General features: G+C 53.5%; 6 protein-coding genes across 6 annotated transcripts; 5 read left to right on the forward strand and 1 right to left on the reverse strand.

Annotated features, from left to right (window-relative positions):
• Positions 1–338: 338 nt before the first annotated feature.
• TRV_07457 (uncharacterized protein) lies at positions 339–2762 on the forward strand (the record flags this gene model as incomplete). Its single annotated transcript, XM_003018465.1, has 1 exon — positions 339–2762. The coding sequence occupies one exon, from the start codon at positions 339–341 to the stop codon at positions 2760–2762; it is 2424 nt and encodes an 807-aa protein (XP_003018511.1).
• Positions 2763–3722: 960 nt separating this feature from the next.
• TRV_07458 (bZIP transcription factor, putative) lies at positions 3723–4893 on the forward strand (the record flags this gene model as incomplete). Its single annotated transcript, XM_003018466.1, has 2 exons — positions 3723–4229; positions 4330–4893. The coding sequence occupies 2 exons, from the start codon at positions 3723–3725 to the stop codon at positions 4891–4893; spliced, it is 1071 nt and encodes a 356-aa protein (XP_003018512.1).
• Positions 4894–5456: 563 nt separating this feature from the next.
• Positions 5457–7988, reverse strand: TRV_07459 (uncharacterized protein; the record flags this gene model as incomplete). The annotated part of the gene is made up of 5 exons (XM_003018467.1): positions 5457–5483; positions 5557–6333; positions 6397–7337; positions 7393–7713; positions 7778–7988. 5 exons carry the CDS (start codon positions 7986–7988, stop codon positions 5457–5459), a joined length of 2277 nt encoding a protein of 758 aa, XP_003018513.1.
• Positions 7989–9161: 1173 nt separating this feature from the next.
• On the forward strand, positions 9162–9785 carry TRV_07460 (uncharacterized protein; the record flags this gene model as incomplete). The annotated part of the gene is made up of 1 exon (XM_003018468.1): positions 9162–9785. One exon carries the CDS (start codon positions 9162–9164, stop codon positions 9783–9785), a length of 624 nt encoding a protein of 207 aa, XP_003018514.1.
• Positions 9786–12041: 2256 nt separating this feature from the next.
• On the forward strand, positions 12042–13858 carry TRV_07461 (uncharacterized protein; the record flags this gene model as incomplete). Its single annotated transcript, XM_003018469.1, has 7 exons — positions 12042–12282; positions 12329–12587; positions 12679–12838; positions 12876–13031; positions 13138–13231; positions 13417–13668; positions 13713–13858. 7 exons carry the CDS (start codon positions 12042–12044, stop codon positions 13856–13858), a joined length of 1308 nt encoding a protein of 435 aa, XP_003018515.1.
• A 914-nt stretch (positions 13859–14772) lies between these two features.
• TRV_07462 (uncharacterized protein) lies at positions 14773–16902 on the forward strand (the record flags this gene model as incomplete). The annotated part of the gene is made up of 2 exons (XM_003018470.1): positions 14773–15939; positions 16012–16902. 2 exons carry the CDS (start codon positions 14773–14775, stop codon positions 16900–16902), a joined length of 2058 nt encoding a protein of 685 aa, XP_003018516.1.
• Between the last annotated feature and the right edge of the window lie 340 nt (positions 16903–17242).

Below are 17242 nucleotides of genomic sequence, written 5' to 3' on the forward strand. Positions count from 1 at the left end.
AGTGGATCTTGCTCCTTGACCTCGCGACTCCATCGAACTTTCAATATTTGATGTCTTCGTGTCGAGAGACGAGCATCGCGTTTGATTGATCCATTCAAGCCATGACCGAGCGATCAGGCGTCAGTTAGCTGCTGAGGCGGTTAGTTAACCTGTCTATTGGAAACCTGCATCTCTGCAAACGTTGGTGGACTAACGATTATCCGGCTGCTGCCTGCTGAAGAGACAGGGATAACTCTTGACTATATAACTTCATCCTGACTCTGGGCTCAATTGTTTGGCCCAGCGGCATATTTGATATCATCACAATGGAATAGCGGCCGAAGACCTGCTGAATAGCCATGTCTAGTGACCTACCCGCGTCGTCTCGAGAGGAGCAGCTTCTCCAGGAGCTGGAGAGGTTGAAACGTGCCAACGAAGAGGAGAGACGTCGTCACGAAGAAGAGAGACTCCGTTATGAAGAAGAGAATCGTAGGCTTGAAGGAGATAGACGACAGCGTTCAGAGGAAATAAAGGAACAACAAAAGGAGCTCAAGGCATTGAAGCAACAGGTAAAACCAACGACTCTGCCTGAATACCTGGATGCCTGCCATGCCTACCTATCTGTTGGCTTCTCTTCACGGGTCGACCATAAGAAGGGAACCAAGGGGCCCGTTGAGAATGCAAAATCCAAACTACGCCCCAGATACATCCGTGAATGGAGAACCTTCCCTCAGGAGCAAGCAAAGGTGTGGGAGTTACTTTTCGAGTCCGACTTTGTCTCTCAGCCCCATTTTGCCTCTGCAAATGGAGTAGAGCAAGAAGGCAAATATATATCACTGAGAATGCTTAGGTCTGAGCTAGACCTTGGCTATTATGAGCGGTATACGGTTGAGGATCGGGTTGCATTTATCATCCAGACTCTTTACGCGGATCCCAAGCTGCGTAAGACATTCAATCTCATGGGGAGCGTTACATTTGAAAACCATGGCAACACTATCAACCCGGAATCGGATGAAGATGTAAATGCTGGTTTACCATTACCACCACAGTCTCCGGTGCAGAAACGGCGGAAGCAAACTGACTCAGCTGACCCGCCCACAGTGCAGACGGGATCCTCACGCCCTCGAGCTGATCAGTTCTGCGTTTACAATTCAGGCAATGATAAGATGGTGCCGGCTTTTATCATTGAATACAAGCCACCTCACAAGCTGGTCATGGATAGCGCGCTGGACGGACTCCTGGATATCGAGGTCGACGAGGTGGTTATAAGCGGTGATAACGATGACCAAGCCAAGCGTAATCGCCGCATGGTGGCTGCGGTCATCACGCAGACGTTTTCCTATATGATCCAGGCCAGGATTGAGTTTGGGTATGTCTCTACTGGTGAACTGTTTATATTTCTCCGTATAGACCCCAACGACCCTGCTACTGTGTACTACTATCGCTCTACACCCAATGAAGATGTGGGAGAGAGCACCGGCTGGACTGGCGATTCGGATGGCGAGACCAGCGACTCGGACAGCTCTACCGGTAACTCGGGTGGTCATAATAGGTTACATCTCACGGCAATCGGACAGGTTCTCGCCTTCACACTCCGGGCCCTGAGGTCTCCTCCGCACGGTCAGAACTGGCCGGCCGACACGGAGGAGCGGCTGAAGAAGTGGGAGATTGAGTTCAACCACGACGTTGTCTTCGGGCTAGATAGCAGCAGCCCGCCGGAGAAACTGCCTTCTTCCGGCTACAAGCCACCGCAGTCGAGCAGAGATGAGTATATGCGGATGTCGCCTGTCAGGACAAGATCGAAACGCCGGGCGGCAGCAGCAGCAGCAGCAGCAGCCGCAGCCGCAGCAGCCTCCTCATGCCGAGAGCCTGAAGAGCCAAACCGTGAGTCCAGCGACGGGGACGACGAGAGTGGGAACTGGGGCAATGATCCCAACAGCCCAACCCCAAGACGGCCCCGGTCTTTGTCGAAAAAAGCTCAAGTGGTTGTATCTTCTCGGGCTCGCCCTCCTCCCCCGACGGAGAGAAAGCGGTATGTGTACAACACCGGTCCTATCAACCCGTGGTGCACTCAGAAATGCCTTGCAGGACTGCGGACCCGGGGCCCCCTTGATCCAAAGTGTCCCAACGTGGCGATTCATGGCAGCGGCCCTCGACATGCCATTGATGACTTCCAGTTCCGCAAGCTGGTCCGGGAGCAGATAGAAGGGCCAAGGGGTCCCTGGGGCTGCGAGTCGATGCACCGCCATGGAACCTCCGGAGCGCTGTTCTGGGTCACTACTTTCCCGTATGGGTACACCCTTGTGGCCAAGGCGATGCCCATTGAGACGGTCAGGCGCGCCATCCACGAGGAGAACATCTACCAGCAGCTGTACGAGATCCAGGGCGAGTATGTTCCGGTGTGCCTGGGGAGCATCGACATCGCCAGCGGGCCTCTGTGGTACGACGGCATCTTCCCGGTGGTGCACCTGCTGTTCCTGAGCCACGTCGGAAAGTCCATCGTCTCGCACGCGCAGGGGAAGAACCGTGTGAGCCTGTTTATACCGTCGGCCCGCGAGGCGCTGCAGGCGATCCACCGGCAGCTCACCCTGCACTGCGACACGCACATCGGCAACATGTTCTGGAGCCGGGAGAACAAGCGGGTGATGTTCATCGACTTTGAGCGGGCGAGGATAGCCAAGGAGAAGAAGCGCAAGCGGGGGGCCGAGTCGCCGCAGACCCGGGTGCTGGGCACCGAGTTTGAGCGGGAGCTGCGGTCTGCTGCGAGCGAGATGACCTATTAGACAGATCTCTCTGTATCCAACCACTCCTACTCTCTACTCTACTCTACTCTACTTCTAAGTCCTCTCTGTAGATACTTGGTGTCCAGCAAGCCGTGTGCATGCAATGACGTAATCTTAGTCATCTTCACCTTAGTCACCACCTTAGTCACCTATCTGTCATCTTCTTAGTCATCACTTGTCATCTTATCATGTGACCATCTCCCCGCTTATTAATACTGCCCGCCCTCGCCGCCTTTTCCCTTTTCTCTCTCCTTTCTCTCTCGCTTTTCTTACTCATCACCGCCTTTTTGCCCTTTTCTGCTCTCTCTCTCTCTCGACTTTCCCCCCCCAAAAAGCCCAAAGCGGGAAAAAGACGACGCGCGAACGCTGACTACATCCTGACTCACCGCGACGGCCAAAAAAGAAACGCCGGCCTTTTTACCTAAACCTCCATCGCCAGCCAGCAAGCCGGACAGCAGACAAGCTCGCCAGCTCCCCAGCTCCCAGCGCCAGCGCCAGCTTCGCCAGACTCCGACGCCCGCGATGTCGACGATGCAGCAGCAGCAGCCGCACCAGCAGCAGGGCCAGCAGGGCCAGCAGCAGCTCGCGCCCCATCCGGGCCTCTCCCAGGACCCCAGCAAGTCGCACCAGGCGCCGCAGTCGGTCCAGGTAAGCTCGCCATACATCACGGTACATCTGCTCCCTCTACCTCCTCTCCGCTGCCCGTAGCGACGACGCCCTAGTGCCATGCCCTCATATTCACTGCTCGCCGCTCCCTCGTCCTTGCGCCGGCCTGCGCCTGTCGCGGGTGGCCACCGCGATCTCCATCCTGCCCTGCATCTACATCTACATCTACATCTACATCTACAACACCAAACTGTCCTGGCCGACGCCCTGTCGGGTGTGCCAGCTTGACTCCCGCCCTTAGTCTCCTGTTGCTTGCGTTGATCGCGTCGTCGACTTCTCCCGTTTCTTCTTCTCATGGACAGCTTTGCTAACCAGCCGGGCGGTGGACGCGCTTCGCGGTCTGCCGTTGCCCTCCCCCGTCTCCAGGACCAAGCAGAGCAAGGTAGGCCACCCAGACAAGCAGCACCCAAGATGCAGAGACAGATGCTGACGGACGTCGTTGTAGTTCTTCGCGAGCAGCTGCTTGCCGCCCATCTAACGAACGCATCTCACACGGCTCCCCCGCCGCCGCGCCCGCAGCCAGGTGTCCCCGCGCATCTCCAGGCCGCCGCTGCTGCTGCCGGCGCCGGCGGGCAGAGAGACCATATCATCGATCCCGCCATCTCGGGCATGACTGCTGCTCCCCAGGTGCACACCACGGCCGCCATGCTCGCCCAGCCCCCACAGGCTCAGGTCCCCGTCGGCCAGCAGGACATGACCGGTGCTCCTCCGGGACTCGACCAGACAGGCGAACCGCGCAAGGTCTACGGTAAACGCGAGCTCTCGTCTTCCAAGCGAGCTGCTCAGAACCGTGCTGCCCAGGTAGGCTCATCCTCGTAATTTTTTTTTTTTTTTTTACTATTTCTATTCTATTTATTGTTATTTTCTGTTTTGTTATGGTTGGTACTAACGCGTTTGTTAGCGCGCTTTCCGTCAGCGCAAGGAAGGCTACATCCGTAAACTCGAGGAGCAGGTCAAGGAATACGAAATGTTGCTGGACAACTACAAGGCCATCCAGGCGGAAAACTACCAGCTCCGCGAATACATCATCAGCCTGCAGTCGCGACTCATCGACTCCCAGAACGAGGTCCCCGAGCTGCCGGGAAACATCGACCTCAGCCAGCCCCGTCCAGAGCCCGCCATCGTCACCTCCGGCGGCCAACAGCAGGGTCAGCAGGGCCAGCAGGGCCAGGCACAGCAGGGCCAACAGGGTCAGCAGCAGGCCGGTCAACAGCAGGGCCAACAGCAGGGCCAGCAGGGCCACCAGCAAGGCGGTGCCGGAGGCCAGGCCGGTGCTGGCCAACACAGCTCGCAGTCTGAACTCAACGCTCTCAACCGCATTGCTGTCGCCGGGCTAGGCATGAGAAAGCACCAGCACGAAGAGGCAGCCTTCTTGGGCCAGGGCGGTAACTTCTCCAAGCGCACCAGACAGGACGGCCAGGACGACTCCCAGGCCGGAGAACAGTCCAAAGCAGAACAGATCTAGAAACAAAAAAAACCCACCCCCATTGTCTCTTTATACTCTCCTTCTTTCCCCCCCATTTTCTTCCCTCCTGTCGTCCCTCGCTTTTTCCTTTTTCAATCTCACTCTATATCTCTACTGCTACTACGCGCGTCGGTGTTGGAGACGGATTCGGCTCTTGCTTTGACATGTCTTTTGAACTCGTATGATTGTGTTTCTTCCCCCCCCTTTTTTTTCGTCCATTTTTGTTTTCTCTTTTTACTCTCCTTCTCACGGCTAGGTTATCTGCGTATGCTTTTCGTCTGGCTCCTGACGAGCTGATATACTGCTACTCTACTACTGCTGCTTCTACTGCATTGATTATTGATAAAGAATGTTGCGGATGGGCAGGCCTAGGGGGCCTAGGGGGGGATGGTGTTCTGGAGTCTGGGTCTGGTCGTCATGCTTCTTTCTCGTTCTTGTATCTACTTAACTCTTGCGTTTCACTTGTATACGTTAGTTATATCTTTTTTTTTGGCATAAAAGCGCCGACGGTTCTTCATTTCATACACTCTTATCTCTGCTTGTAGATATATGTAGTCCTCTGCCTACGTAGCGTTGCCCAAGTTATGCTCCTATCCCAACAGTCAAGTCAGCCATGTCGAATGAACATCAAAACGACCATAAAAGAGAATGTTAAAGACTCACCTTGAGATACTCGCCTCCTTTCTCAAGATACTCCTGTCTCGAGACAGACGCAGTCCGCAGTCCACCGCTGCCCGCCCAGGCGGCCGCCCCTTTCCACGCATCAAGCACCCTATCACCAGCCCTTCGCACGCTACACTCCAACCCCGTAGGCAGCACACTTCTATACTCCCTCCGGAACCGCTCTTCAAACCCTTCAAACATCGTATTCCCGCCTGTCAGAAACACATCCTTCAGCAGCCGCTGCTGGTCCTCGCCCGCCGGAAAACGCTGCAACACCACGTCCGCCGCTATCTCGACCAGTCCCGCCTGGTCAATGCCCGCTATCGAGGGTTGGAAAATCACCTCGGGAACCCGTATGCGCTCCACGTTGAGATGCAGCTGGTGTGCTTCACGCTGGCTCTCGGCGTCAAACGGCCACGGCCCGCGAAGGAACATGTGGATCATGCTCTTGGTCCAATCCGTCTGGGCCTCGAGCGTGTGGTTCTCAGTGAACTCGGGGTCGTACTGGAGTAGTTGGGCCTCGACGGATTTCAGCATGCCATCTATGTCTTCTTCTTCCTCGTCGTCGCTTGCGTCTCCCGTGGCGACGGTGCGGTAGACGCCCCAGTCGTCGTCGTTGGCACCAAAGGTGTCGTCCTCGCCGCCTCGACGACGCTTTTTAGGGCCGTCAGAGGCGAGGTTGGCGAGCGTACGCATACGGATCTGGCTTGCGAGAGACTTGCGGTTGCCTGCGTCGGCTTTGAGTCTGTCTCGCTGCTTGATCTTGCGCAGTATCGTCTAGACATCTCACGTTAGTATCAGGTAGATCTGTAGAAGAATTAGGGGGGGATATAGGCGTACCTCACGAGCTTGTCTGCGCTCTTCAATCCAGGTGTCGAATTCGTTCTCTCGCTTCTCATCGTCCAGCCGCTGCTCCTCTGCTATCCGGGCCTTCTCCCTCTCCTTCTCGGCCTTTGCACGCTGTCGTGCTTCCACATTCGACTTCATCAGCTTCTGGTGTCGCTTCTCCTTGAGCCCGGCCTCATCCAGCTCTTCGTCCGGCACATCTAGCAAAGGGAACGACGCTTCTTCCATCGCATCGCCGTTCTCCTCGTTGCCCAGGTCCTTGTTGCGTGACTTCTTGACGGACTTCTCTAGCTCTCGTATCGTTCGTTCCAGCGCTGCTTCGTCCTTCATGTCTTCTGCATCCAGCAGTCGTCTGATCTCCTTCTTCGTCTCGTTGGCAAACCGCGCCTGGATCCCCTTGTAGTATTCGAGCTCCTGCTCCTTTTTCACCAGCTTCTCCAACCGCATCTTGGCCGCTTGCTCCTGAAGCCGTCGGCCGCTTTCTTTCTTGCGCTCTGCAATCCGAGCGAGCTCTTCTTCCGTCTTCTCAACAACGACATGCTCTGTGAATGGGTACTGGATGACACGGTCGCGGTCTTCCAGCCCCGTCCAGTCCAGATATCCGGACAGCTCCTTGTCGTATTCCAGGGAGACGTAGCAGTGCTCTCGTACCAACGATTGTATCTGGCTCTCCGTCATCTTGGACGGGAAAGTTGGGTATTTAAGCTTGAGCAGCTTCATCAGGTAGTCGGAGCCATGGTAACCGCCCCAATTGAGCCGAGCCGAGTTGGACAGCAGCGCCTTTGATCCCAGTACGGGAATGACATGCGTAGATGAATGAGAAGACGAGATCACCAATCCGTTTTCTCCAAAGTTGTATTTGTACGAGAAGAGCGCATCAATCCCGTATGCCACAGACGGTGCCGAATAGCACTCGAACAGTATCTCGTTCATCACTACCAACCCGTTAGCCTCTCAACGTTTCCAATACAATGCACAGGTATTAATTACTCTTCCTGGAATATCCCAAGTTGGCTATCGTCTCCGTCAGCACGATGGGACGGTCAACTCCTCCGTTTCCGCCTTCTACCCCCAGCTTGATGAAGATGTAGTCCAGCAAACCCTCGACCACGTCCCAGTTGCTTATTACGCCCGTCCCGGAATCAAACGCATTCCGCATCTGGCCTCTGGTGGTCGCATCGGTGTAGGCATCGTATCCAACAAACTGGCAGGCCCGGTTCAGCTTGCGATCGCGGTACTTGGACGCAACGGGCGGTATCACTAGCCGCGGGCTCTCATCGAACGACCAGCCTGCCTTGACCGTGTGCGAGCCTACAGATATAATACGTGTTAGTGGCAATGAACTACAAGAACGAGGTATACAAGGGTATCCCACCGTTGTCTATCACAATTGCGCTGTTCTCGGGGTCGTGTCTGCTCCGTTCGTAGCCATCTCGTAGGTCCAGTTCAGCGGGGAATTCCTGATTATTCCTGAGTGGCTGTTCAGCGATGTTGTAGAGGAAGGGCACCAGCTTTGCTTCCCTCCGTTCTTGAACTGTCAGGCTGTTATCTGGGCTCTGGATGCGTTGTGATGAAGTGATGACCATCTTGGTGTAGCTGATAGAAGCTGTGGTTTAGGTAGCTAGGTAGCTAGGTACGTAGGAAGCGGGTGTGGCGAGCAGTTGGCTATCGGATGAAGCCCAGGAGAGCTCCCATAGCAGATTTCGAGCCGGCACAGGGGTCGCGGGAGGGATTCAAGGAGATGATACGGGAGATATCGTGGTATCAGCGAGCTGGGGAGGTGGTTGTTGGTGGCTGTTCGAGGCCGTTGAAGCGGTTTTTCTTGAAGTTTGCGAGGCCGAAAGTTGGCCGGCGGAAGTTTTGGCTGGTTGGACGAATCTACATCTATGTACATCTACACATCTGCGCACTAAGAGGACGATTTAATGAAAGAACATGCTAAAAGCCGGAGAATACGTGACTTCATTAATGGGTATTAGTTCATGTACATGGCCATTTCTCGTCTATACGTGTCTATGAGAGGTCCTTCAGGTTCTCGGTAGCTATAGTACTCCCGTCAGCCATGCGACTATCAGGCAAAAAAAGACCCAGACAGACCTTCAAGATGGAACAGGACGTTCGACTGGTAATTCTTGAACATCTGCGCGACCAGCTCGACGTTCATGTTCTGTACGTTGACCTCCTATCATGCTGTCAGCCGTCTGCTTCCCCTTGAGCAACGCAGGCAACCAAGGAGGAGTACCTGGAGTCCCTTGTTCAGCACGGTGATGGCTTCATTGAGCTTCTCCTGCAAGGGCCGTCAGCATCAGCATCAGCATCCTCCAGACGGGAGTCTGTCTACTGACAACGTTGGTGATGATGCGCGCCAGCAGCTGGCTTTGTTGGTGCTCGTGTGGGCTCTCCTGGAAGCAGGTAACTAGTTAAGCAGGAGTCCGTAGATACACAAGAGAGCATCTCTTACCATGGTATCCCGCCGTCCAGATAGCACCCAACCAGCATCTAATTCTGTTCTTTCTCGTACGATGAAATCAATATCTATAAAAAGATGCAAAGAAGTTGAAGTTGAAGTAAATAAAGTAGAAAGATAAACAAAAGTTGCCTCTTTTGGCCAAGTTTGCTCTGTTTGCATCTTCTATCAACCCAGGCATCGAACATTATTAGCGACATCAACTTCTACAGCGACAGCGACGGCATCGACAGCGACATCGACAGGAACAGCTGCAAGAATACCAACGAGGATACCTCAAAAGTGACCAGAGATGGCGCCCCCAGCTGCAGTACAGGACGACTCGCACCAGAGACTGCTCGACGAGCTCGACATCGCGCGCCTCCCAAAGCCCTTCCGCAACCCCAACTGGAAGCCATCCGCACGCCGCAACAAGAACGTCAAGCAGATCCTGTCCGAGACGTCGCGGAGGGAGGCCTCTGCAGTTGCCAGCCAGACGAACAGCGGCAGCTCTACCCCCTTTGCCATGAGCACCAACTCGGCTGTCGGGACTGGCGTGGGATCAGCAGAGGGAGCGCAGACGCCCATGGTAGCTTCGACAGCCGCTGCCCACGCACACCAGCAGCAAGGCAGCATCAAGCAGCCCAATATTGCCCAGGCCGCGCAGAGCCTGTCGACTCTGGTGCTGGAGAAGAACTTCCGAGCCGGTGCCCCCTCGGGGCCAGCCGTGACATACACCAACATCGACGCCGCTCCGTCCCTGCACGGCCATCAGAAACGATACTGCGACATTACGGGCCTCCCGGCTCCCTACACCGACCCGAAGACGCGACTACGGTACCATAACAAGGAGGTCTTTGGCGTGATTAGGTCGTTGGGCCCGGGAGTCGCGGAGAACTACCTCGAAGCCCGAGGAGCTCACACCGTCCTCAAATAAAGCAATTCACCTACGGGAGTGTTCCTACAACAAGTTTAATCGCTGCGATAGGGGAGTATCACGCCCAGGTGCCAGTGTAGATACATGTTCGGCCCACAAAGTCAAGCCCTATCCATCCACGCAGCCCCTTTCGAGACGAGTTCAGAATAACGCTCCGGCTTAATCGGGACCACCAGACCTGGAGAGGCCACAGCGAGTGTGCACCTCCTGCCAGGCTGCTTTTCTCTGCGCCCTGTCCGAGAACAGTTTATTATTGACGGATACCGTCCTCCCATGGAAGAGAAGGGAGGTCAGTTACAGTGTCAAGGAGACACTGTGGCCATGGCGTGAGTGTGTGTATGGTAGCTTTGAATAGAATTACGCGGTTAGCTTTTGGACTTGCTGCATTCTTTCGCTGCGAGGTCGACTGTCCACCCTCTGCAGCACTTCTTTTGACGTTGATCTCAGGCTGACATCTCGCTGTCGTCGCTGTTGTTCCTGTCGAGTTTTTTCGATGTTGAAGAATAACGAAGTGCGAGCAGCCAAAAGGGGTTTAGCGCGGGATGATCTAGAAAATAGAAAAATAAAATAATAAAATAATAAATAAAATGAAAAATAAATAAAATCGACTTTCGGCTCGACAGAAAATCGGCGTTTGATATTGATTAAAAAGACGAAAGACGACTCCTCGCTACGACGGATCTCATGCCAGGCTGCTTCAGGGGATGCTAGGACTGGAGCTCCGCCCAAGCTGTCGTTCCCTGCTGCGATCCCGGCCCAGCCAACCACTTTACTTGATTCCTCCTGGCCAGCTAACTAACTAGTTAACAAGCTATCTGGCCTCTCTGGAACCTCTCCCTCCCGCTACAAGCAAGCTGCGGATAATTAAGACTGCAGGTTATATCAATCTCTCGCCGGCAAGGTAAGTGGAGCGCCATGAGAGGAGTCCTTAGTCCTCCTCTTCCCTGATCCCTCCCGGAAGATCGTGGTGGTGTGTCGCTGGTGGAGTGTTTGGGCGTTTCATGAGCTTGTTCCCCCGGCTGATAGAATCCCATAATACCAGCGCCAGGCCTATCAGTTAAGTACGTACATGTGCAGCTCGATCTCGACCGGCGGATAATTCATTACGTCGCTGCCAACTAAGTTAAGAGGGTGTCTGATCAGTCCGCGCCCGCCGATTCATCTCGTCGATCGCCTGTTCGGTTATACGGCCCGGGATAGCTCTACATATATACCTGGGGGTGGAAGAGAGCTGGATCTGAAGCTAGATCTGGAGCTGGAGCTGAGGATTGTCTACTTCGTTACAAGGGGACAGACAGGAGAGCCGCAGCCATGCCGTCCATGTGGCTGACAGATACCCAGAGTGAGTGTTTGGTATCGGAACAAAAGCGTTAAAAGCACGGGCGTGTGGTGTAACTGACCGACTGACTGTGATGATGATGATGTATAGAGGTTGGGGTGGTGTTCTGCTCTGGCGGTAGGTGAGAGAGCTTTGCATTGACTCCCCAAGTATATACGCTTGAAGGCTGTTGGGACCTGACACGGGCATGCAATCACAGGCAGTCTATTCCTCTTCCTGGGGATTCTCATGTTTTTTGATCGATCACTGTAGGTGTTTATTCGTCTCTTCTTTTTTGTCTATCCTCGGCTTGCTAACGGTTTCGTAGACTTGCTATGGGAAATGTAGGGATTCCTGGATTCCTCTCGTCTACTTACCTTGACCTTTCGTGTCTAACGAGAATAGATCCTCTTCTTGATCGGCCTACCCCTCATACTCGGACCGCAAAAGACGCTCGCCTTCTTCGCGCGCCGACAAAAGCTCACGGGAACAGTCACGTTCGCCCTGGGTATCTTTCTTATCCTCTTCCGCTGGCCTCTGATAGGCTTCTGTGTCGAGCTATACGGCCTCTTTGTCCTCTTTGGTGATTTCCTGGTCACTCTCGGCGGATTCGTGGGCAGCATACCGGTGGTAGGGCCGTATCTGAGACAGGCACTGGTCTGGCTGGGTACCATGGGAGGAAGAAGGCCAAACCAGGACCTGCCAGTATAAAATGACGGGCACGTCTTTGGATGGACAAACCGTCTTTAATATACAGAGGTGAGCGGCCACGGTAACGGTGGCCTCTTATAATACTACTGTATATAATATATGTATTATAGCAGTTCATGATAATACCCACTGATTCATGAGGACCTACCATTCTCGACGAGATATAAAAAAAAGAATAGCGGAGTTGACATGGAACCGAGATGATAAAACGGGCTAGTTGGAACTAGATGCCATTCATCGAGGGAATGTACAGTGGTTTTGCTTTCTCTCTCTTTCTTTTCCTGATGACGAATCCCTTAAGATGGTATCTCATACAAAAGAAGAAAAACAAAATTATATGCAAGAAATGGAAAACCGCAGACATTTGTACCAGGCTGTCTTCTCCTTTTCTTTTTCTTCACGAGAATGAGAGAGGGATCAAGCTGTCTGGCAGATCCAGAGGTTTGTTGGTTGGTGTGTTGGGAGGATGTATGTGGGGGTAAAAAACAAAAGGGACAACCGTGTCCTGTTCTAGTAGCCCACCCCCTTGAGGTACTCTGCCAGGGCTTCTACGGTGTTGGTGGCGGCACCCGGCTGGACGGTCTCTGGGTAGTGTGCAAGGAGGAGGGCCATCTTAGTCCTGACGATGACGATGCCGGTTTTCCCCTAAGATGCTGTAAGTATACGGAATTCGGAGTTAAAGAGGTGAATGCGTACAAGCTTGCCGTAGACTCTGCTGTCATCGGCCCTGAGAGTGAAGAACTTCTCTCCGCCGACGTGGAAGCCGTTGGTCTGTATATCCTTTATATTATCGCTGGCCGAGAACGAATCTATTATAACCTTCATCTCCTCGGGGCTCACCTAGGGTCGAGTTAGTCAGACTAGAAGCAACGAGACAGACAGGCAGACAGCAAAGCCAGTGCGGAAAAAAGCATACTTTGAAACCAGGAGAGGTAGCCCATGCGCTGGTGCCATCCTTGTCGAAAATAGCGGCCTGGTCGATGTTGCCGGAGCCAACAAGGCTGCAGAGTCAAAGGTGTTAGATGTACGCTCTAGCCGATCTGGCATCATATATCATATAGATAGATCAGGGAGACGCGGGGGCCCAGGTACCTGCTGTCAACGTATGCTGCCGACGACAGTTAGCAGGTCTCTACACGCATACACGACGGAGAAAGCAGCCGGCAGCAGACATACCTTGCCAGGACATGATGCTTGGTGATGCCTATCTGTGTGCGGTGGGTTGCTGCTGAACAGGTGACGGCGGGGTGGCCAGCGGGAGGTCGGACGGCGATGGCGGATGCTGCTGGAGGTCGTTGGGGGCGAGCCTTGCAGCAGCGATAGAAGCAGAGCAGCGTCTGTGAGCGGCTGAGCAGTGCGGATAGCTGTTGCGCAGTGTGCGGTGCGAAGGACGAAGCCGGCGATGTCGAGGTTGTCGGTGAGTTTGCCTGCGTTGTTGGTGGGATGTTGTTATTTTATTTTTATTTTATTTTTCTAGTTATTTACTTTCTTACTCAGGGCGAAAGTGGGGGCGGCGTCGCTGCTACGTTTCGACGTCAACAACCACAACTGCTACAACTACAACTACTACAACTACTATAACATCTACTACAACATCAGCAGCAGCAGCAGTGACATCTGCAGACAGAATCGATGGCTGGCTGGCGGCATCTCCAGGTCTAGAGCAGTCTTCCCGGCCGTCGTTCTCGTCTTCTGGCGGCGGTGGTGGTGGAGGTACCGGCAGCCCTGCAATCTTCAACCAGACGCCACGGATCCCCCGGCCAGACAACAAGAAACGCAGACAGATGCAGGGCCTGATATCGTCGGGGAGCGAGATGCAGCGTCGCCCTATTACACCTCAGCGCGGCGTCGCGGGTGCCTACCGGTGAAACGAAACAGCTGAAGGCCCGCGGTTACAGCAGCAGCAGCAACACAGAAGCAGCACAGAAGCAGCACAGAAGCAAACAGAAGCATCAGCAATCTGCAGCTTCAGCTTTTTAAATATGGCCAAGATGGCATCGAAATGAACAGGGAACGCCGGCGTCGATATGCACATCATGGCTAACCGCCTCATGGAAGCGAATTTCTTTTTCCTCCCTCCTCGTTGTCGGCCGGTCATGGCTTCGTGTTTGACGCACCCTGGGATCCCGGCCTGGCTGGTACGCTCCTCACTGGTCGACCACCTCACCGACCAGCAGTTAGCTTGACGGGTCGCCAGCCAACATCAATGCGAGTTTGCGGTTATTTAAGCTGCGCAGAAGCATCAGCCGAGTTAAAAGAGATTAGGCCTGTGAGGGATCCGACTAGCTCGTGCTAGTCGAACTTCTCTGTTTTAACCTCCTTTCTCCATCGTCTTTTTTTTTGTTTTGTTGTTGATGGCCCATCGATCGGGAGAGTCTGCCTGCTCGATACGAAGGGATGGAGCATTTTAGTGCAGTTGACGGCATCGTTCAACTCCAGTAAAATCGCAGAGCACCATGGGAGTGAGATTTCTTATTTCTTATTTTGGCTAACGGAAACGCTGTCCCTGGCCGCGCTCCCGTTATGTTCCTAGCCTCCTCCCCACAGGCTGACTCCGTCGGTCTCCATCTTTAAATGAACCTTTTTAGCCCTTGTTTCAGGAGGCTGCCTCATATCAATATAAGCAAATTGCTTTAATTGAATCCCTTCCCGTCTCTTAACAGCGCATGTTAAGCAGGTTTCGTCTCTTCTACCTTTTCTTTACTTCCTGTGTTTCGCTTTAAACCCCACGGTTTTCCCTCCTGGCTCTGCCGGTCCCAGGCTTTGGGTAATTGCCAGTACCAGTGCTTTCTTACTGTTAGATATCTATTACTACTTACTGCCTATTTGAACTTGTTTATATACCCGGCCAACTGCTGTCAAGCTGGTTTTCTTTTCATGACCACCAATATAATTTAGCAGACCAGACTCTGTGTGTACATGTTTTTGTACTACTATGCTGGATAACTAAGTGACGATATGGGGAAGCAGACTGTCTCATCAAGACCAAGGGCTCACACGACCACCGGGACACCCAAACAGCAGCCCCACGAATCGCCACGGCCCAGCAACCTGCACCACCAACGTGCAGCGGCCTACAACGTTCCTGATAATGTGCACAGTCCAGCAAATAATGGCTCTCTACGGGAGCCTAGAAGAAGTAACACCGCCGCCGCCAACCGCAGTCGCAGTGCTGGAACATATGCGCAAAAGCGATTGAGTCCGGTTGCAGACAAAGGTTTGCCCCTTCGCGGAGGACAAGCTCGCTCCATACATCCCAACAAGGACCCTCGATGGAATGAGATGATCGGGGTTGCCCTGAGCAGCCCAACCGTGGACTTGTTCCCCGTACCACCCACTACAAGAATCACTCCGTTGTCTTCTATCGCCGCCAAAAGTGCCCCAACAAGTGCAGGTAAAAGGGAAGTACACACGGGCAGCGGTGGCCGGATGCAGCCCCGTGCCAGCACGGCCCCGAGCACAGTGTCAAGCACAATTTCAAACACAGTCACTGCCAAAAAGCCACTGCAGCGGAAACCTAGTAAATGGAAGAAGTTCGGCGGCCTGTTCCGTGCAAAACAGGTCGAGTCCCCGCAAAACGAGTTCTTCTACCAGGTCCAGGTCAATGACAAACCTCTTCGCCCTGCAAAGAGCCCCAATTTCCAGCCTCAGGTATACATTGGCAACCAGTACCCGTCAAACTCAATGGATGCCGTGAACTCGTCAAAGACAAGCATAGACTCGAGATCTCAGGCTCGTCAGAGCGCCCACCATCGTCATCAACGCCAACGCACTGCCAACGGCTCAGATCCAGTCAGTAGGCCTCATCTGGACCTGTGTCCATCGTCAGGCCGATCTTCTTCACCCGAAGAATCCCCTAAGCAAGCTCGAAAGAGGACTCCAGCTAAACTAGTCAAGAACGCCGAGATAAGAAGGTATTGGAACACAACAGCAGATGAACCTGAATCAGCACCGGATCTTCTCCAGACTACCCCCAGCGGCTCGCCTTTCCTTTCAGTGGATATACCCAGCATTGAAATGGAGAGGTATAGTGTCATGTTTGGCGGGCTGATCGATAATAATGCACCATCTCTACTGGCCAGACGGAGTAGGGCACTGAACAAGCTAAAAATTCCTGACAAGGAGGTGAGTATACTCATACCATACCCCTTTCCCCCCTAGCAGCTACTAAAGCTTGTCATTTTTAATCTGTTGCAGGAAGATGATGGCCCATTACCTCCTCCAAGACGTGCTACTTCTCCTGGGCCTGCCAGGTCACCAGTTTTTTCACTTTTCCCGTCCACTCCAACAGATAAGCAGTCCAAAATATTAGGATCATATTGTCTTCCTCGCCAATCACCACGCCAAAAGCGGTCAAACACTCACCCGTCTCCGCATAAGGCTCTTTTTGAACGCTGGGGCCATGATGGTGGTAGAGGTGGGCTAGATTCTCCTCGAGATTTACAGCCTCCCACTTTTCCAAACGCGGATGATGCCAGCGATGGGTCGCTGTATTCACCTACAAGCTATGATGAAGAATACCTCAACCCAGTGCGTTTACAGGTCAATCCTCCGGTCAAGCTGGTTGAACCAGATTGGGAGATGGTGACACCGGCTCAGAACAAAAGGAATGAACACAAACCTCCAAAGAACCGCTATCCGCTGCTGAGTCCGACTCCGAGCAGTAACCTCTCTGAACCCGGCGAGCAACTGAACGGATCCATCCCTCAAATCATCCATCCATCAACACCTCCTCAAAACAGCATCACAAACCATGACTACACTGCGCACCCCCGTGTCGATTCCCTCAGGCCCAAGACAGCTTCTTCCTGCCCTCCTTCAAAGTCGGGTCACAAGCAAAGTCTATCCATAGACTCAATGTCCGACGACCTACACAGTGATATCCATACAGCTCAAATCTCAATCGCACGTTCCGTATCCGTAAGTAAGGGACAGAAAAAGATTCTAGTCCCCGTCGGTGCAAGAACAGGCTTCCTCCGACCTGGTGAGCGATTTGTCGAAAAGCGCGCAGGTATCCCAGCCCAGCTGGCGGTTCAACCTGGCCATCGCTATGCAAAGTCTAGAAACGCTTTGATCGAGAACGCCTAGTCTCTCTCTTTTTTTTCCTCCATTCAATATCACGCCTCCTGACCACTCTTACCGCTTCTCTTCGTTCTTTCTCAGCTACGCGAGAATCATATAACATATCGCTATGTTTTACCCCCTTTTTCTTTCATACACCGCATTGTCAGCTGGCACTCTTCTGCATGCGCCCTTTTTGCTTCTAATCTCGCGTTCGCTTAAATCCTATCATTATATCCCACCCTATATTCCATCTCTCTATACATTGACACCTCATCCCCTTGTCAAAATCGTCATGCCCCCCTACATCACCATTCGGCCCGGTACCCGGCGATCCAGGCCCCGTCCCGCTTCCGTAGATTTCCCA

This window comes from Trichophyton verrucosum, assembly GCF_000151505.1.
Source record: "Trichophyton verrucosum HKI 0517 chromosome Unknown contig01011_1.f1.exp, whole genome shotgun sequence".
Classification (NCBI taxonomy): domain Eukaryota; kingdom Fungi; phylum Ascomycota; class Eurotiomycetes; order Onygenales; family Arthrodermataceae; genus Trichophyton; species Trichophyton verrucosum.